This window comes from Sarcophilus harrisii, chromosome 4 (genome assembly GCF_902635505.1).
Source record: "Sarcophilus harrisii chromosome 4, mSarHar1.11, whole genome shotgun sequence".
NCBI lineage: Eukaryota > Metazoa > Chordata > Mammalia > Dasyuromorphia > Dasyuridae > Sarcophilus > Sarcophilus harrisii.
In genome coordinates this window covers 435,358,206-435,377,471 of record NC_045429.1, presented here as the reverse complement: position 1 = coordinate 435,377,471, position 19,266 = coordinate 435,358,206, and the positions used below count along the sequence as shown (strand labels likewise).

Here is a 19,266-nt window from a genome sequence, read left to right as displayed (position 1 = left end):
GCTCCCACAAAGAAGGCAGTTCTCCATGTGGCGGCTCTCTCTGGGGCCTGGCTGGGCCTCCTTGGCCGGGGTACGTGCGGGAGATCACCGAGGGCCGGTGCTCTTGCCTCCCAGGCCCATGTGTCTCCTTAGCTGGGGCTCCCCCGGCCTGTGGGAGAAAGACCCCCGCCCTGTGATTAACCTCTGGACCGGGCTCCTTCTCTGGGAACGACCTCCAGTCATCTATAGGGTCCCTCACGGAGGCAAAGCCTCAGTCCTTCATCCTTGTTCCCTCTGCTGGGACTTTCTTTAGCCTAACGGCAGTTACCCAACCTGGCTCCCTGCCGTCCATCCCAGTGCGCACACACAATCCCGGGGGCTGCTCCATCCCTCCCGTCTCCATAAAGCCTCCAAGGCCCCCCCCCCCCCAGTCTGTCTCCTTTTCCCTTCTCGTGGTCACTTTGCCCAACGAGGCTTTTCTGCTTGTTGCCCCCAGTTCTCCCCCACTCTGGAGGCCCCTCCCGGCCCATCCTAGTTCCACCTCCTCCGTGAAGCCCTCTCCCCTTACACCTCCCCCCCCCCCCCCCCAAGGCCAAAATGATTTTCCCTTCCTCCCCTCCCCTGGCTTTTGTTCTAAGTCCGCCTGCAGATTTTGTCTTTCTGTTCCTTGAGAGCGGGGCCTGCGCTGTGGGACCCCAAGTGCCTCACGGGGCACTTTATATACTGCAGGTGCCTAATAAACGTTTGTCGGCTCAAGCCTGGGGGTCATCGGTTCCGGGGGCAGGCGGAGGGAGGAAGGCCCCGGGCCGGCACTGACCTCTCCCCCCTGCTCTGCACCCTTATTCCAGAATAGCGGGGAGTTGGGGGGCTCCCCGACCCCCTGATGAAGCCACAGCCTGGGAGGGGGCACTTCCTCTTCCTGCAGAGCAGGGACCCTGACACAGCCCCCAGGCCTCCCACCCAGCAAGAGCGGAGCCTCCTTCCCGCCGGGGCTTCAGTTCTGCGCCCACCAATGACCGGGGAAATGGAAGGGCAGGGTTTGGGGTGATGCTGGAGCTTTGCCTGAGGCTTGGAGCCAGGGGAGGGGCCCCCCAATCAATCCCTGGGGGGATGTGGGGCTGCTGGAGTGGCTATTTGTGTGGGGGCGGGGAGGCGAGGGGTGGGAAGGGGAGCGGGGCCTTTTCTGCCCCACCCCCCACCCCAGGCTAGGGCTTCAGCTACTGTGGCCCCAGTCAGACCTCCTGTGCTAATTCCCTGGCTGGGGGTGAACGAGCTCTCTCCACAGGCAGAGTGGGAGAAAGGCCCTCCCGGGGGGGAGGGGGCTGGAAAGAAGCATCATCCCAGAGGCTCAATGGGCTGCTGGCAGGAGGCTGGCAGGGCCACATCACCCCAGCAGGCGCCAACAGGCGGACCCCCCCCTTGGCCTTTGAAGGAGGGGGGGCGAGGAACCCGGGGCGGCCCAATTGGGGGGTGAAACCCCGTCCCCGCAGGAGGGGGGTTGGACCCCGGAGGAGGGCTGTCCGGCCCGGGGGGCCCCCGAATGGGGGGGCAGCGGTGCTGGGGACTCCCCGGACACAAGGGGGCAGCCATTCCCCGGGGGCCCGCCCGGCCCAGACAGCCAAAGGAGGGGGGCCGGCCCAAACCGGCCCAGAGCCCCGTTCCTTCCCCACAACCCCGCGCCCCCCCCAAAGGGCATTTTAGATCCCCCGGGGGGGGCCCAGAAAGGCCCATACCCCGGGGGGGGGGGGGGGGCCGCCCGGCAGCCGGGTCCTGGGAGGCCGGGGACGGGGGGGAAGGGAGGTGAAGGGGAGCGGGAGGCGGGGAGGGAAAGCGAAAAGGAAGGGGGAGGGGGAGGAAGGGCAGGGGGGAAAAAGGGATTGAAAGGAAAGGGAGAGAAGGGATGTGTGAACAAGGGGGAAGAGGGAGGGGGCTGGGCCGGGGGCCTTAGCCCCTCCCCGGGCAGATCAGGCCACCCTGTGGCCCTGGGTGGCCGAGGCGTGGGGGAGGGCCCCGCCCGGGAGGCCAGAGCGCCAGGATGGGTCCCGGGGGCTGCTGGCTGGGCTGGGCGCGCGGACCCCGTGGCCGGGTCTGGGCACCCCCCGGGCCGGACCCCAAAGGGTGGGGAAAAGGAAGGGTTGAGGGGGGGGCACAGCGGGACCCACAAGGGGGTGCCCTGGATCATAAGTCACAGTTCCCGGGCTCAGAGCTTGGGGAGAGGAAGGGGACATGGCCAGCGGCTGGGCAGTGGGAGGGCAGGTGGCACCAGGCGCAGTCATCGCCCTTCGGGGGACAGGGTATAGAAGGCGCGGGTTTGGGGGGCGGGGAGGTGGGGCCTGGGATCTGGGGGCACTGAGCTCCCTGCCCCCACCAGGGGAGTTGGAGGAGACAGACAGATGCTGTCGAGAGCACGACCAGTGCCAGCAGGTCATCCACCCCTTCACCATTGGCTACGGCCACCACAACTTACGCTGGCACCCAATTCCCACCCGCGACCGCGATGCTCGGTGAGCAGGGGCCTGGGGGTGGGGTCTTGGGTGGCGGAGGCCTTGGTCAGGGGGAATCCCGGAGCACGGGGGCCTCAGGTGAGCACGGGGTCTCCGGCCCCTCCCACCACGAGGAGTCGTCGGGTGCCCCAGGGAGCTCCTGGGTGGGGCTCCCCGCCTCGGGCACCGGCAGCTTCCCCTGGTCTGGGAGGGGTGGGCGCCGGCGGGGGGCAGGCCTGAGAGCTGGGTGTTGGCAGGCTGAAGGCGGCCCCGCGCAGGGAAGCCGCGCCCCGGCCGGGCCAGGCCTTCTTCAACGTCATCCAGGTGCCTTGCCCGGCCACCGAGGGCAGGGGGGCACTGGGGGTGGGAGGTGTGGATGGGCGGGAGGGGGCCCGCCTTCTGGCCCCTTACCCCCCTCCCTTCCCCCGCAGGTGCAAACCCGGCCCCCAGGCGGCGGTGCTGCGGACCCCCCCGGTTTGGGGGCCACCCGGGCGGCCCGCCCCCCGCCCCGCCCCTGGCGCCCACGCCCCGGCCCGGGGCCCCGCTGGGAGGGTCCGGGCTCCCACCGGGCAGTCAGGGGGCCAAGGGAAGAAAAAGGAGAAAAGGACCAAGAAAAAGGACCTTTTGCTGACACCCGCCCCTGGCTGGGAGCCCCAGCTGGGCAGAGAGCCAGAGGAGGGAAAGAGCTCTGTGCCCCCCGCCGAGGAGGGCGCGGCCCCGGCCTGGGGCCGTCAGGACCGTGGCTCTAACAACATCCTGCAGGATGAGCCCCAAGTGCAGGAGACGGCAGGGACTCCCAGAGAGACCGAGGTCAAGGCCATGGGCCAGCCAAAGAAGGGGAGGAGGAAGGGGCGTCAAGGGAGGAAAGGGCCCAGGAAGAACGCTGCGCCCTCACGGGGCCAAGCCTCGGCTGAGGGGTAGCAGGCGCCTGACACTCTCCCTCCCTCCCCCCTGGCACCGGGGCCGGGCAGGGCTTTCTGGTGGCTGCCCAGGGGCTGTCAGTTCCCGAACTGTGGAGAGGGCCGGGTGTGAGCTGAATGGAGATGAACGCCTCAATAAAAACTCATGGGGCGGAGTCCCACCCCCAGGGGCAAGGCCTTCTTTCCCTCACCTCAGGCTGGAGGAGCAGGCACAGGGAGGGTGGAGCCACAGAACAGCTGAGCTCCAGACAAGGGAGATAAAGTGGGGGGGGGGGGAGAGAATCTGTCCAAATCTCTTTGGGGGGCTACAGCACTAACAGCCACTCCCCCCTCCCTCTGGTGCACGGGCTGACCCCCAGGGCAGCAGCGAGGGCTGATAAGGACGGGCAGGAGGCCAGGGCCGGCCAGTGGCAGTAGCCATTCAGCATGGATGGGCCCAGTCAGGGGAGCAGCAGAGTGTGGAAGGCACCAGAACCAGCCCAATGGCCCAGGCTGTGGTGGGGGGCAGGACCCTCTCTCCCTAGGGGAGGGGGGGAAAGAGAGGGAACAGGGGAGGGCCGGCCCACTTTCCCAGGCTTCTCTAACAAAGCTGGAATGAAGCCCATGTATGCAAAACCCCCAGAGGCCAACCCTGGTGAACAAAAAAGTGGGGGGAGGAGGCTGGGATGGGGCCCAGTGCCCGGCAGTGCCGAGGCCCTCCCCAGGGCTGATGCTGCAAAGAACGCCTAACAGTGGGGGCCGGGCAGATCCTGGTGGTCCGGGAGGGCCACAAACTGCCTTTTCATGGAGGATTCCCTGGCTCTGGAGCAGCACCGGCACCCCGAGGTGACAGGGCAGACCCCCAGTGGGCACCGGGCCGCCCAAGCTTTCTGAGGGGACCCCAGCAGCTGGAGAAAGACGCGGCACCACGCTCTGTAGAAACACTGTTTATTCCAATGGACAGGGCGGAAGCTGCAGTGAGGGGCGGCCATGCAGCGGCAAGGCGGGTGGGGATGGGGAGGGAAGGGTGCCCGATTTGTGGGGGGTGGTTTTTTAACATAGGTGTTTTCTTCCGCCCTTTAACCCCCAATTTCCCTGAATAAATTTTTAAAATGGGCCCGGGGGGTTTTGTGGGAAGTCCCCAAATCAGCCCCGGGTTTGGGGAAGGGAGCCGGAGTGAATGGAACAACCTGCTGGGTTTCCTCATTTCCCCCCGAGCGGGGTAGCGGGGGGAGGTGCCACCAAGACCCTGGATTCAACGGGTGACCCGTTATACCCCGGCCCAAGCGACCAGATGGAAATGTCCCCCCCAATCAAATGGACAGAATGGAGTTTGGGAGAGGGTTGGGGCCCTGTTTGCCCTGGAGGTGACCCGAGTCCCAGGGGGCTTAGCGGTTCCATTCATCCAGCAGGGCGGGCCCGGGATGGACATGGGGGTGTTTCGATATGGGGTGGGAGGGGGCGTAGGCGCTTGTTTCCCCGCCCGCCCCTTCTTGCAGACTGTCTGCCATCTTGCCCAGCGGGCAGGGGGTTGTTGGACCTAGATGCCAGAGAAACGGGGGTCAGGGCTGCCCATCCATAGCCCTTCCCTGGTAACCGTCAGGACCCTCTCCCCTTTAAGGAAGGCACAGCGGAGGGGGGACTTGCTGGCATCGATCCAGCCCAATTTACGGGAGGCTCGTCTCCCCGGGGACACCCGCCATCCCCCCTCAGCACTCAGCCCCGTGGACTCACTTTGGCTGCTGCCGGTGCCGCGAGCTCGAGGATGGCTGGGGCTGGGCCTGGGCCTGGGTGCTCTGTGGGGTGGTGTTGGCTTGCAGCTGGTGGTACTGGGGCGTGGTGATGGGCTGGCTGGGGGTTGTGTATGAATAGCTGGGGGTCATCAGCGGAGTGGCCACGGGCTGCTGGGCCGGGGTCGGGAACACCTTGGGGAAGAGAGAGGAAGCGGAAACGTCAATGATTACGGAACACCTTGGCTCAGATCACAAATAAAGGGGTAAAAAGAGCAAGATGCTGAAATGAAATAAAGAGGGGCGGGGCTGTCCATTCTGGGTGACCCTGAGCACACCCCGAGATGTTCTAGGCCGCTCCCTGAGGCCACAAGCTGCAGAGCAGGTGCCAACCAGCATGAGCCCCTCCAGGGACTCCCTTCACCCAATGAGGTCCCAGGTCCCTACCTGAAGCCTGACCCTGAAGAGGAGAGCAGTGAGATGCCAAGACTTCTCCCCACTAACCCACCCCAAGGAAGCTCCCAATCTCCCTATCAAAAGGGCTGGGTGGGGGAATGGTGAGGGACAAGCCAGCTGGGAGGAGTCTCCATCATGGTCGCTCTAGCTAGGCCACATGAATAGTTCCTGGCCACAGGGTGCATGGGGCCCAAAAGGTGTGTGCCCCGTGGGGCCCGGGCCCCACCTCCTCGGACCCAGCCCCGAATCACTCACATGGTAAGCACTGCTGCCACCTCCGCTGCCGCCATAGCCATACTGGCTGGAGGCCCACTGGGCAGGGGTGGCATTGGGGTTCTGTCCTTGGCCAGTCACAGCAGCAATGGCACTGAACATCTGTGAGGTCATGTTCTGGGGCAGGGCATTCACTGCTCTGGTCAGATCTGGGGGACCGAATAAGAGGTCAGGTGAGACAAGATGCTTTGCCACCTCCCTCACCCCCCCCCCCCATCCCGCCGCCCAGTGCCGGGACCACCGTTACCTGCGAGGTTGATGTTGGCAGGGGTGGCGTTGATGGAGGCCGGTGTTCTCGTCCTGCTGCTGCTGCTGGGCGTGATGCCTGGGGGAGGGCAGAGTTTGAGTAAAAAGCAGCTTCCTGAGCTTCCGCCGGGTTGGGGGCTGGGTGTTCTGTCCCCCAGCCCTGAGTCTCTGAGCTGCCTGAGACCAGGACCTTGGCCTGGGTGGCAAGAGTGGGGATGACCCTAGTGAGGTCCTGCAGTGGGGAAAGGGGAGGACTCACCTGGCACAGGGTCTTGGTAATGATCCTTAAACCAGCGGAAGAGGCCATTCACAGTTGGGAAGACCTGGCCTCGGTACCGGAAACCTTCTGGAGTCACACTCACGTATTCTATCCTGGAGTTGGCAGAGACACAACCATTAGACACCAGGAGAGACGGGCCTCACGCCAGGCGGGCGAGCATTGGGAGGGGGGGAGGGAAAGGTCGTTCAGCACACACTGGGGAACAGTGGCCACGGATCAAAGCGGCAGCCCTCGACTCCTTCTCCTCCCACGAGATCTGTCCCTGAGAATTCAGCCCAGTCACAGGCACACGCGCGGCAGGACGGGACCAAAAAGCACACCTGGCTCAGCCGCCAAGCTCCCTTCTCACTCCAGCCTATTCCGGCGCTCACCTGGGCTTGCCCCGGGGTTGGTAGCCCAGCAGGAACTTGCCAGGCAGCTCTTTACAGGCACAGATGAAGTAAGGAATGAAGGTGGGCTTCTCCTTCTTGGTTTTGATGAGCAGCTCCTCTAGTTTCTAGGAGTAGAAAGGGAAAGACAGATGACAGGGAGGATGGCTCAGCATTCCTTCCAGTGGTCTCCAGTCACCCCTCTGCTCCCAAGGAGGGTATGTCTGAGTTCCTTCAAGGTCTCAAGGCCCACCCGGTGTCGACCGACCCGAGTGTGGCAAAAGAGCTCAGCACTATCGGGTCTCTATCCCGCACTTTTGGGTGAGGGCTGCCCTGAACCTCCCCAGACCACATCACCCAAGCTTGTCTCTCCTTCAGAATGATTTCACTGGGGACGCCATTAAAAGAGGGTCTCTTTCTTTTTTTTAAGTAAAGCATATAATTTTAAAATTCTACATCACCCCACCCAGTTCCCAATCAGCCTCTCCATGACTACCTTGATGATTCAATGAGACTGAAAAACAAAAGGTTACAAATGTGTACAATCATGGTCACCACCAGATTCCACTGCCCCTTCCCTCCCCCAAAGAGAGGGGAGAAAAGCTTCCTTTTGCACCAAATCCATGAGCTCTCTGTCAGAAGGTAGGCAGCAGCATGTTTTCAGCCCTTTGGAATCATGGCTGGTCATGTCGATGAGTTACTAAATCTTTCACCGGTAGACGACTTTTTCAATATTGCCGTTACCGTATAAATGGTTTTCCTGGTTCTGCTCGCTTCATTCTGCATCAGTTCAAATGTCTTCCCAAGTTTCTCTGAACTTTCTCTTCTCTATTTCTTCTTTCTCATTCCATCATATTCATAGACCTTAACAGCCATTCCCCAATTGAGAAGAAACACTTCAGTTTCCAATTCTTTAAAAAGAGCTGTGACCAATAGTTTTGTATATACAGGTCCTTTCTCTCTTTCTTTGATCTCTTTGAGACCTATTACCTAGCACTACTACTACCTATTACTATCATATCATATCACTGGGTCAAAGAGCATAGTCTCAGGCAAGGTTCCAAATGTTCTCCAGAATGTATGGACTATTTCACAGCTCCATTAATAGTATAATAGTATTCCTATTTTCCCACATCCCCTCCAGCATTTATCATCTTAATCAATTTCTTACCTCAGAATTGTTTTGATTCATATTTCTGTAATTATTAATCATTTAGAATTCCTTTTTATGTGGATATTGACAGCCTGGCAGATAGGTGACACAGGAGATAGAGTGCCAGGTCTGAAGTCACGAGGACTCATCTTTGTAAAGTTCAAATCTAGTCTTAGACATTCAGGCCTGTGTGACCCTGGGAAAATCATTTCACCATTTGTTTGCCTCAGTTTCCTCATCTGTAAAATGAGAGGGAATTCCAATATCTTGCCAAGAAAACCCCAAATGGTCAAGAATTGGGCATGACTGAAACTGGACAATAACAAATTAATGGCGCATTCATATTCTCTTAACCATTTAATAATTGTGGAATGTCTTTTTATTTTTATAAATCTGACTCAATTCTCTATATATTTTAGAAATGAGACTTTTCAGAGAAACTTGTTGCAAAGATTTTCCTCAATTTTTGCTGCACTGGTTTTGTCTGTACAAAGACTTTGAAATTTTATATAAAGTATCCACTTCCCATTAACCTCAATATTTTGTTTGTTCATGAACTCCTCCCTTGCTCCACTAATTTGCATATATCAAGCTTTATATCTTGACCTTATATTCCTCTACAATGAATTGTTTTTATTGTTTCTAGCCCTGTAAAGTAATGCTTTGATAGTATGGTATGGCATGGTGTGATACATGAATAAGTAAATTGAGCCATTCTTTAAAGGGGATGCATGGCCCGCCAGGACTTACCTTGCGATCCCCGCCACCACATTCCTGATAATACTTGTGGTTAAGAAGATCTCGAGCAAAGGATGCCATGGGCTGGACATAGCGGGCAACAATTTCATCCAGGTCCTCAAACTCCTATGGGGAAGAAAGGGTAGGAAGGGTCCAGGCGATCATGCTTAGAAAAGGGACAAGCTCCCGGAGTTCATATGTGGTCTAGCCACAAAAGTGCTCAGCCAAGGCTTAGAAATGCTTATTCCTAGCACTTTGCTGTGCCTTGGCTTCACCAAAGAAAAAGAGTAGTGCCCTCAGTTTCTCTATCTGTCCAGCCAAATGCCCACCACCTTCTCCTTTTATTAAAAACTTGGTTAGCATTTCCTTAGATAAAAGAAATAGGACAGGGATTCTTACTCTAGTGTTTGGGAACACCAGAGTACTCAGCAAAAGGCATATGGAAAGACTCGTTCCCCCAGGAAAAAAGCTGGGGGTGAGCTGAAAAATCACCAGCATGCCAAAAGTAAACAAGGAAATATGGAGACATTACCAATTTAAGGAAGGAGTGACTTCGATTCGCTGCATCAACAGAGATAGGTCATGTTATATACACAAAGGGATATTACCAGGTGATCTTTAGTGATGGCCATACTCTCCTGATGCCAGCAAGTAGATGGGCAGAGATGGGAGGCTGAGCCCACAGGCAGCCCTTACCTCGCTGTTGATCCATAGGGTGGCACCCAAGCTAAAGGCATTTTCTTTGCCCTCTTCCCGGACATCCACGTGCTGATAAATGCCATCGCTGACCTTCCAGGTCACCGTGAGGTGGTTCTCCCCTTTACTGCTTGGCCGAATAATCACGTCGCCCTGGTCCATGGTCTCCATCATCTTTTCTGCTTGCTTAAAGTTAATATTATGAAACGATGGATGTGCAATCACTCGCTTAATGTACGCTGTGAAGAAAAAAGGATGCAAATATGAGCTTGCTAAACAGGAAGAAGGAGACCTGAAACCAAGCACAAGTCTGGGAAACTGAGGGGCATGAACTGATGCTGGTTGTAATTCTCTCAGATGCTTAGGAACGTCTCTCAATTTCTCTGCAAAGTACACCGAATTCACTCATCGCACTGTGGAGGACTGACTTATACTGGACACTCCCTCAGGGAAGTGGTGAGGAGAAGCAGGTTCCTGTCCTCAGAGACCTGCATGTCCCTTTACAGCCCTGAGCCTCAGCATTCCACCTGCAAAGTACAGAGAACTCCTTCCCTACTAGGAGACTGGGAAAAGGAAGAGGAAATACAGGTATCTGGCGTCTCATAAAAAGGAGCGCCACTCTGGGTAGGGTCAGGGGATGCTCACTGGTCCTCTGCTGCTTCCTCTTGGCATCCTCTTCCTGTTTGTGGTCAGCTGCTTCGGCGTCAAAGTCATAGTATGTGTCTTTGGGCAGCTTCCACTCGTTGTTCTTGTCCATGAGATCAGAGGTGCGGCACGTCAGGTCCGCGCTGAACTTCTCGATGTCGATTTTCATGATGCGGCAGTGAACGGTCATCCCCACCTGGATAGACAAGATGGTGCCTCGTCGGCGTCTCCCTCCTGTCCCCTCTCTGGACCCCTGTCCCAAGCAGGCCCACAGCCGACACGTGCCCAGGCTGAGCCCCATGCAGTTCCAAGTCCTCCCAGGACTCTTGAACCAGAACACTCACACAGCTACATCCACGTGGCCAAAATTAGTTGGCACCACCTAGTTAGTGGGGAGGCATGTGAAACCCTCCAGTCCAATCCCTTCAAATGTATTGACACTTTATTCATATCATGTCCCATTTTAAATTACAGTCTGTCCGAGAGTGGAGATAACGTGACAATTTTTACCCTGCTTCTGAGTGTCTAGTACAAGCATTGAATGAGTTTGATAAACAGTGGTGTTCAACAATGCAAAGAAAAAGATGTAATGTAGCTTAAAAAAACAAAACAAAACAAAACATTAAATTTTCAAGGCCATTTTCTGCCTATCAAATGCTCCAAAAACTTGACCCCAAAACTGTCAGAAAGAACAAAATTATCCTCTTCCCTCATCCACCTAAGCCTGCCCGATTTCAGAACTATTAGAAAATATAAACATTCTTAATCAGCATTAGAAAGTGCTTGATAAACCAGAAAACACTTTTATTCATCAACTTTTTGATGTAGCTAAGTAGCACTTTATGGGCCCTTGTTACAGAAGAGGAAACAGGTTAAGGAAGGGGAACAAGCCTAGTCAGTGATTGAGCCTGGATTTGAAGAACCCCCCACCTTCATCTCCAATGCAGCCTTTTAGACAAAGAAGTGAGTAAAGAGGGCTGCTTGCTCCAGAGTAGAAGTGGAGCTTATTTCTGTCATCTGTGGACCCTGTTTGAGGCAGCCCCTGACCATGTAGGGAGCTGGGGGGGGGGGGGAGAAGACAGATGTTTCTTCCTCTCCATGGACTCTGGCGAATTAAGAACAAATAAGGAAGGAGCAGAGCCTCTGGGAGCCCAGACCTTTCTTCGAGTGGTCCTGGGTATAAAGTGATTTCTCAGTTGTAGCACTCTATCACCTACCTTCACCCGCTCCTCAGGTCGCTTCACTACCTTGTCACTGAGAAACTTTGTAGGGATAAAGCCGGTGACCCCATTGTCCAGTCGAGTCTTGACACCAATGGCCTGGCCTGGGCACGAGCCACTATCAAAGTGGTTCCAAACCTGAAGGAGTGGAGTGGAAAGAAGAGAAATACTGACCCATAAGTCTCCTAGTGCATTCCCACTTTACCCTCCATCTTCCAACTCATGAAGTGTTTCAGATGGTGATGTAAGAGCAGTGGTGGTCCAAAGGGCAGGAATCTCCCTGAACCTGGTGACTACCTAATCTGCATCCTCCCTCTAGGGGCTTATGCCCATTCACAATCTCCTTTAGGTTAAACTAGACATTTAAAAATGAATTTTTTTATTTACTTAAGTCCCTCCTGATATGCCTAAAAAGCCTTTTCATTTTGCTTTGGATCTGGCAGAGATACCCAGGAAGGCACCAAGAGTCCTGTTTCTCCTTCTGCCAACCTTCAGCCTAGGACTGACTGCTCCTTTGTTTCTTCATTTTGGGATCTGATTTTCTGACTATGGCTCCTGCACCTCCCCTCTAACAGGCTTTCCAGATTTCTACCCATACGAGAGCTAAGATCAGATGAACATGGTGCTGGGCTGTGTGGACTCTCCAAGAGAGTGGGACTTGGCCCAAGAGGACTCAATGAATGGCCACAAACCTCACTCAGCTCAGGGAAATTGTCCTGCTGGCAGAAGGGACATTGCCATAGCCCTGTCTCATCATTGCGGATTGCCTGGTCATAGCTCTCGCCCTGTGGACGTCTGTGGGCAATCCCTGTTACGTTGCAGATGATCAGTTTTCCTGGAGGAAAGGGAAAAAGAAGACTCAAAATCTCATTAAACTCTCAATCAAGTATCAATACTCATAAGTGCCCACCCTTCTATCTCTGAGAGGGAGAGGCAGGAATGAATTAATCACAATAACTTGAAGTGGGAATTGAGGTCCACATAAAGTAACTCTGCCATGTAGAACACAGAAAGCCAGAGCTCCAACTGGATAAAGACTTTGCTGTCTGTGGTGATAGAACTCTCCCCCACCACCTGGGCTCGTCCAGTTCAAGCTACGTGCTTGGTGTAAAGGCTGGGACACATCCTGTCTCTACCCCATTACAAATGGGCCCTGGAATTGAAGCCTACCAATGTAGAAGGTTTCCGGTGTTTCCTTAGTCAGCATGTTAAAGACTTCCTCAGTATTGGGAGAGCGGTAAGCTGTCCGGAGATCCTTATACCTGCAGCTCAGCTCAGCACGGATGTCGTAGAGAGTGATGTGTTTATCACCATAGCCCTGCAGAGAAGGGAGATTGTCACTGGACTGATAGATAGCTGTCTGGGCTATTTGCTGACCAGTTCCAGCTAAGATGGACCGCTCATTATCAGTTCTCTCTTTTCTGCCTTCAAATGTATATCTTAAAAATAAACTCACAAGGGAGAAAGTGACCTGTTACTAGATTTCTGAAGACAGGAAAAAGGCAGTTTAAATGACAAGCTTTCTTTTAGAATTCTCAGAAGATAATAGCTAACTGTGCTTTTTGTTAAGTGAGCATGTAGGTGACTACATATGCTATTCTTTACCTATAAAGATGATGTTCTGACTGTCAGCAGGAAAAATATTTCTGGAGTTCTTTTATTCCACAGTGCTGAGTATCAATCTAGTATTGCCTGATAGTATTCCTGCTGGTATCCCCTTTAGGCAGTGCCCCATGTATTTGTGATTAGAGCTAGAGGCGGTCCTCCAATCACTGGCACTGGGCTCCACCTGAGGAGCTAGCAGGCCCAGGCAGTATCTGGTGCATCCTCTGGGGCACAGCGGGGCTGGAAGACTTGTGTCTTCCTGCAAGGTCATGCCAGTGGTGAGTGCTCAGTATCCAAACTCGTGGAGGATGTTCCACCTGGCTAACAACGCTCACCTGCCTCTCAAGCTCTTCAGCAAAGGCATCAAGGTCCAGGTCCTTGAGTCGTTCTGGGTTCTCCAAGATTTCTTCTAAGGCCCCGGCAGGGTTGGCATCTTCAGCAGACTCATCATACTCCAGAGCATCCACCGCCATCTTTCTGGCCCATTCATAGGTCTCAGGATGGACCCGGGAACCATCCAAAACCTCAATATATGAATCGGTGCTAAAGGAGAAGGAACAAGAAATGGCTTACTCATCTCTTCCAGGATTTTATGCCATCTTACTCTTTTCACAAACCTTCCCAGATCAAGGTCTTGCAAGGTACTCACATTCTGTTGTATACAAAGTCTATTTTGCCATTCACTTCTACCGCTTTAGGAAAAATGTTCCCCTCTGATGGGGAATGAGTTGCCAGCTTTAGGGAGGAAGTAGCCAAAGTTTGGCAGTCAGCTCTGAGGGCCCTTGGGACCAGCAAGAGAGCACATCCAAGAGCCCCAGTGACTCGCCCTGAGGATGCCATCTGAGCACTTCAACTCATTTTCCCCAATAGCACTTTCTTTACTCTACCCTAGGCCATGCCACAGAACCAGAGGAATTTCTCCTACATCTGTGGATCTGAATCCAGTTGCTTCCTCCTTGACACTCAGCCCTAGGGTCTCATTTTTCCCTGCCCCCCACTCCAGCAAAGAGTATTTGTAATCAGGAAGAGATTAAAGCTGCAATACAGCACATTCCATAAGAAGCAGCCAACCACACGAAGCAGACCCATTTAGAAATGCCTTATGGTGGAGGGTTCAAGTTAGAGCCACAAGGATGGTCTGAATAGAGGTCACACTTTCTCCTATTGAGGAGGACTTTTAAAAAATCTGCAGTACCTCCAATCGGGGGAATTTTTCCAGGTTTATTTATTTACATTTTTTCTTTTAGAGAGATCTCTCATTTTAGGAATGCAACTTATACTTGAGCCAACATGAGAAGGATAAAAAAATCACTTTATTAATTTTGTGATTTCAAACTTTGGTGCAATCCACTTAAGAAGGCTACTTTAATAACATTGTGTCCTGATACAGAGTATATAAAAGAGTTCACCCTTTTGTAGTATTCTTTTCCACAAATATATATATATGCATATTTTTAATGACTAGGAGCATTAAAATGCTCCTATGCAAAGCAGTCTGTTCCATTCTTGTCTGCCTCTAATTTTTATAAATATTTTTATACTGCAAATTTGTTCCCTGGTAATTTTCTCCCAGTAGTACTAGTTTGATCCTCTAGAATTACACAGAAGGTGTCTATTCCCTTCTTCACATGACAATACTTCTGGGTACCGGACAGCTTCTATTTTTACAGTAGATTTACATTGCTATTTATACTTATTTCACACTGAGCTATCCATGGCTAGCCCCAATATGGAGACTCAGCTATGACTTATACTCACGCTGTACACGTATGGCAAATCAGGCATGCCTCTCTCTAAATTCTATCCAGTGTTATGCCTATGGCAGGTGCTCCAAATAAGGCCAGCAGATGAAGGGATGGGCAATCGAGTATCTCCCTCTCTTCCCTTTCTTTATAAAGGGCTTTAAGGCTCTCTTTCCATCCCAGCCTTAGGAGACTGAGGCCTGCTCAATAGTCAGGCTGAAAAGAAGTGAAGCAAAATTCCATCTCAAGACCACAGCCTTAGCATTCCTTTAAGGAATAAATCTCTTTTGTAATGGGCGAATCCATGAGGGATTCTGACACTTGTTCAGATGTTTCAGTCACATCCTAATCTTTGTGACCTCATTTGGGGTTTTTTTTGGCAAAGACTGGAACAGTCTGCCATTTCCTTTATCTCATTTTATATATGAGGAAACTGAGGCAACCAGGGCTAAGTGACTTGCCCAGAATCATGTAGCTAGTAAGCTTTTGAGGCTGAATTTGAACTTACAAAGATGAGGCTTCCCAAACCTCGGACCCAGCTCTCTAGTAAACATTGGTAAATAAATGGCCATCAAATTTTTTTGTATTCTGCCAAGTTCTGGGATTGCAAAGCCAAGTTTCTAATAGAGGTAAAGGCTAGGAGTAGGGAAATTTGGTGGGCAGGGGGGTGGGCTGTGGCAGCAATTCTTGTTGGGATTCAAGATTATCTCCTAGTTCCCAGGCCTAAAGAAGTGCCGGCATGGATGGAAAACTCTTTTAGCCAGGAAAAAAATCCCCAAAGTCTTTAGGATTTTGCTTAAAACTTCCTCTAGATCCAAGGATCGAGCTAAAGGAGAAAATCTAGACACCTTGAATTATTTTCTGGAGCTCAGAAGATACCTCTCACAGGGAGAAAAAAAAGTTCTTTTCTGTTTCAGAACATTCCATTTTTGAACAAAACAATTCAAACAAAAAGCCTCAATAGTTATGATCCTGTAGTTATGAACATGTGAAAGGCTATATTTGAAGGGGAGAAAAATGGAAAGATCTACCTGTCACCCAAAGAGGCTGTATCTATCTTCAGAAAACCTGCACAGTTCATGAAGACCTTGGGCCCCATGTGGCACATGGTGACTAGCTGGGTCCGGCTCTCCAGGCGAGTATTGTTCTGTTTCAGAATCTAAGAGGAAGATGAGGGAGAAAGAAGCCTGATATAAATTTGAAGTACCTCCCTCCCTCTTCTGCTTCCAAGATTCTGCCCACCCAAGTCTTCCATGTAACCAGAGACAACTGTCATTTAATTTATATCCCGGATTTTAAAATCAAGGTTCAAGGACATCCCTTATAGAAAGTATTTTCTGAATAAGTTGGGTCTGGTCCTTACCTTTAGTAGATGGGTCCCTTTGCGTGGCCCCAAGCCACACACATACTGGATCAGGGCCTGGCTGTAGGGATGGGCAATTGCTCGGTTGACATCAACACCAACCTCGTTGACTCGATTGATGAACTCGCAATATAAGGCATTGAGCAGCTCCTCTTTCACCACATGTTCCTGGAGGATGCCAGACACAAGGTATTATATCTCCTCTGTTGGGTCTCCTCTTACGCATCAACTCCCATAAAAATCTATTAATCCTTATTACCTGTAAAGGGTGGAACTTGAGACAAAGAATATCCTCATCTGTGCTGCACACCTGTGCAAATTCAATCAAGGGGTCTTGGATGCGTCGGGCCAGAGACACTGCTTGTCTCAGAACCGGGGGGTAATCTCTGAACTCCGCCTAGAATCAAATTCAGAGTCAACAGAGAATATTCCAACTGAGACTGAGCCTCTTTTCCTATCCCCAATAAAGTAGCAATAGAACATTGCTGACTCAGGGAAGTTGCTTGCTTTCTTCTTCCAAAGCTCTTGGTTCTCCATTCTGCTGGGTTCCCAACTCTAAACTCTGCCATTTGAGAAAGGAGCTATATGATCAACATGGAAGAAATTTCTCCTTGGGCCAGAAATGTATTGTATCAAATATTTCTGAAATTCTTGCTTTCCTCTTTACTTTTATCTAGGGTCAGGGAAAATGTTACTTGAAGGGCTCTGAGGGATGATGGAAAACAAAAAGTATTACCTCAGACTTTTTACTGTTCATATACAGGATGGCCAGTTCATTGTCTACCATCTCCACTCCGATAGATGACAGTTGCTGGCCTTGGTCAAGCTCATGCACAATTCGCTTCACATCTTCAATCATCATCTGAGCATCTCTGGAGGAACAGACGGCATGAATTACAGATGTGATCATAGGTATTTTATTCTGGGAAAAGTATCTGTAGGTCTTTGGATAGATTCTCTAATCAAACTTCATGACTTGCTATGAAGGAGATAAGTAGCGAAAGCAGACAATCTTACAAGACAAAAACAAAACAGCTCCAAGACCCAACAAGTAACAAGGCAGTAACAAGATATCATGGATCAGGGCCTAGATCCCCTTTCAGGGCTGGTATTAAGACATAAACGACGTAGAGGCATAGATAGGGTAAGCCTAAAAAAACAAACAAACTCTGCTCAAGAATAATTAGGCATCAGACTTACCTGTTCTCGCCTGCTATAGTTACCACATGTGGTTTCTTGTTCAGAAGGAATTTCTTTAGCGTTTCAATGTCCTGAGCCTAGGGTGAAAGAAAGCTGGAGCTGAATGGCCATTGTGGGATTGAAGTAACTTTCTTCCCCCATCCTCCCCACCAGAAGGACTTCAAAGAATCATGGAATTTAGAGATGGTGGAAGAGGTCACTTAGTTCAAGGTTCTAACCAAGGCTGGAAGACTTCCAGTGATACAGGAAGCTCAATACTTTATATAGGTCTTTCTGACTCTTGGGTTCTTCCCCCCCACCCCCAAATATCTTCTTTTTGTTTTTGCAAAACAATCATTTCTCAATGTCCTCTCTTCTTGAGGTACTGTCATCCCAATCTACACAAGCAATGGCTGGTTCTCTGTACTGTGAAAAAACTGTCTCCCTATAACTTGTATCGTCTGGCCCCAGTTTTGTCCTCTAAGATCACCCAGTCTAAGTCCAAATTCCAGTAACAGCAGCTCTCTGGGGATCTAAGAATGGCCTAGGAAGCCCTTCTCAGCTCTTCCTCAGACTTAAGTGCCTTGATTTCCGCACCATCCAGCTGCTCTACCCTCTGATTCAAGCTATTTTCACCATAACACCAAGATGTTACTTGCCACCTATCACAGTGCTCCTCCCTTTTCTAATTACATGTGTGAGGCTGGATTTTCTTCTTTTGCTTCAACTAAAACAACATCCAGCAAAAGACTGAATGCGAAAACAAACAGGAGAATCCAGGTACCTTCTGTTAAGCCACACATTAGGGAGATTTGCAAAAATATGACAAGAAAGTTACTATTCAATCCATAAAATTTTGATTTTCTTTCATAAAAATTTTATTTATATAAACATATAATGGGTTTATTTTTAAAGGAATTCTGAAAATACACTGGTCTTAATTTCTAATATGATAAATGATGATAGATATAAACAAAAGTTCTCTGGGGTCCTCTACGATTTTTAAGTGTAGAGGACTTCTGAAGCCAAAAAGACTGAGAGTCACTGCCCTAGTCTCCAAGTAACCTCATTTAGTCTACTCAGTGTCCAAAAGGCATAAATAATCTCTTCTTGATTGTGGACAAAATCTGTCTCTTATACAGCACAGCACTGGCTCATGCTAAACTCTGGTGTGCTACACCAGGCTCTCTAAAGGAACATCTTGACAAGCTAAGGCTCCCTCCCTCCCTCAGCCTGTATTCATGCAAAAGATGATCTGAACCCAAATGTAGGAATCTGGCATTCATCTGTTCAACTTAATCTTGTTCATTTCAAACTGCTGAGATTTTGTTTTTTTAATTATAATTGTTATTTAACACATTGCTTGGATAGTTTGTAGAACCTGAGTATTTGTCTTTAAAAAGGGAATTAACATTTTTCTTTAGGAGTAAAGATGAGCCAGCTTTTGTAGAGCTTCCCCGTTTATAGTCGCTTCCTTCACAGGCCTGTGGGGCCTTCACAGTGCCATCACAGTCACTTCCATTTGAGAGATAAGGAAAACAAGGCCCAGGGTCTTTAAAGCATGACTTGCTCCCAATCCTACAGATAATCTGTGACAATGCAGGAATTCAAAGTGAGATGATGCTCCAGAGCCAGCAGTATTTTCCCTAGCTTCTGCAACTTTTTCAACAGAAAGATTTTATCAAGGTAAAAGGAAACTGAGGGCAAACCAGCAAAATCCAAGATGCTTCTCCTTAGAGAAAGGACCAAAGAGCTGGGGACAGTAATGTTCTGCAGCCCTCAAGGAAGATTCAGTCCCAGTGTGACACCTCTGCCTTCCTGCTTCAGGGACAAGATGATCTCAAGAACTCCAAACCCCAAGTCAACACAAGCTTTTTCTAAAAATGTTCTAGGATAAGGCTTGGCAACTGGCCAGAAATGGACTTTTTACTTTTAGATGTCACCTAAAGCTCACGGAGGCCATACTTCCTCTGAGAAGAACGAGGGGACCAAAGGACAGGAAGAGGAATAAGACCAATGTGGGTAGTCCTGCAGATAAGGCCTCTCAAAAGGAATCATCCCTTACTTTTTTTTCCCGCTCTTCTTCCCTCCACGCAGTCCTCCGTTTGGTAAAGTGAGGCAGCCGTAGGAAATCTGTTACTTCTCCCTCTCCATTGACCAAGGCACAAAACACGGGGTGGTCTCTGGCAGAAAGAGGGGAGTCATGACCCA

At 51.3% G+C, this 19,266-nt stretch overlaps 2 protein-coding genes across 2 annotated transcripts in view; one reads left to right on the top strand and one right to left on the bottom strand.

The window, feature by feature from the left end:
* Positions 1-2,157: 2,157 nt before the first annotated feature.
* Positions 2,158-4,392, top strand: LOC116423659 (collagen alpha-1(VII) chain-like). Its single transcript, XM_031968733.1, has 2 exons — positions 2,158-2,483; positions 2,894-4,392. The coding sequence occupies exons 1-2, from the start codon at positions 2,206-2,208 to the stop codon at positions 3,381-3,383; spliced, it is 768 nt and encodes a 255-aa protein (XP_031824593.1). The 5' UTR covers positions 2,158-2,205; the 3' UTR covers positions 3,384-4,392.
* A 699-nt stretch (positions 4,393-5,091) lies between these two features.
* The window catches only part of SUPT6H (SPT6 homolog, histone chaperone and transcription elongation factor), a 30,154-nt gene continuing 15,979 nt past the window's right edge, over positions 5,092-19,266 (bottom strand). The window contains exons 19-36 of the mRNA XM_031967689.1: positions 19,121-19,238; positions 17,077-17,153; positions 16,613-16,748; positions 16,136-16,273; positions 15,877-16,044; positions 15,545-15,672; positions 13,107-13,314; positions 12,337-12,484; positions 11,859-12,001; positions 11,164-11,304; positions 9,947-10,142; positions 9,302-9,540; positions 8,618-8,731; positions 6,718-6,842; positions 6,326-6,438; positions 6,068-6,145; positions 5,803-5,969; positions 5,092-5,286 (exon numbers count right to left, since the gene is read on the bottom strand). Coding sequence (XP_031823549.1) covers positions 5,092-5,286; positions 5,803-5,969; positions 6,068-6,145; positions 6,326-6,438; positions 6,718-6,842; positions 8,618-8,731; positions 9,302-9,540; positions 9,947-10,142; positions 11,164-11,304; positions 11,859-12,001; positions 12,337-12,484; positions 13,107-13,314; positions 15,545-15,672; positions 15,877-16,044; positions 16,136-16,273; positions 16,613-16,748; positions 17,077-17,153; positions 19,121-19,238 — 2,632 coding nt within the window. The remainder of the gene's footprint in view (positions 5,287-5,802; positions 5,970-6,067; positions 6,146-6,325; positions 6,439-6,717; positions 6,843-8,617; positions 8,732-9,301; positions 9,541-9,946; positions 10,143-11,163; positions 11,305-11,858; positions 12,002-12,336; positions 12,485-13,106; positions 13,315-15,544; positions 15,673-15,876; positions 16,045-16,135; positions 16,274-16,612; positions 16,749-17,076; positions 17,154-19,120; positions 19,239-19,266) is intronic.

What these genes read in the sequence shown, in the direction of transcription:
- LOC116423659 (XM_031968733.1), top strand. Translation starts at nt 2,206, where the DNA reads ATGGCCAGCGGCTGGGCAGTGGGAGGGCAGGTGGCACCAGGCGCAGTC. An exon ending in ACCCGCGACCGCGATGCTCG is followed by an intron (nt 2,484 to 2,893) that starts GTGAGCAGGGGC and finishes CTTCCCCCGCAG; the next exon opens with GTGCAAACCCGGCCCCCAGG.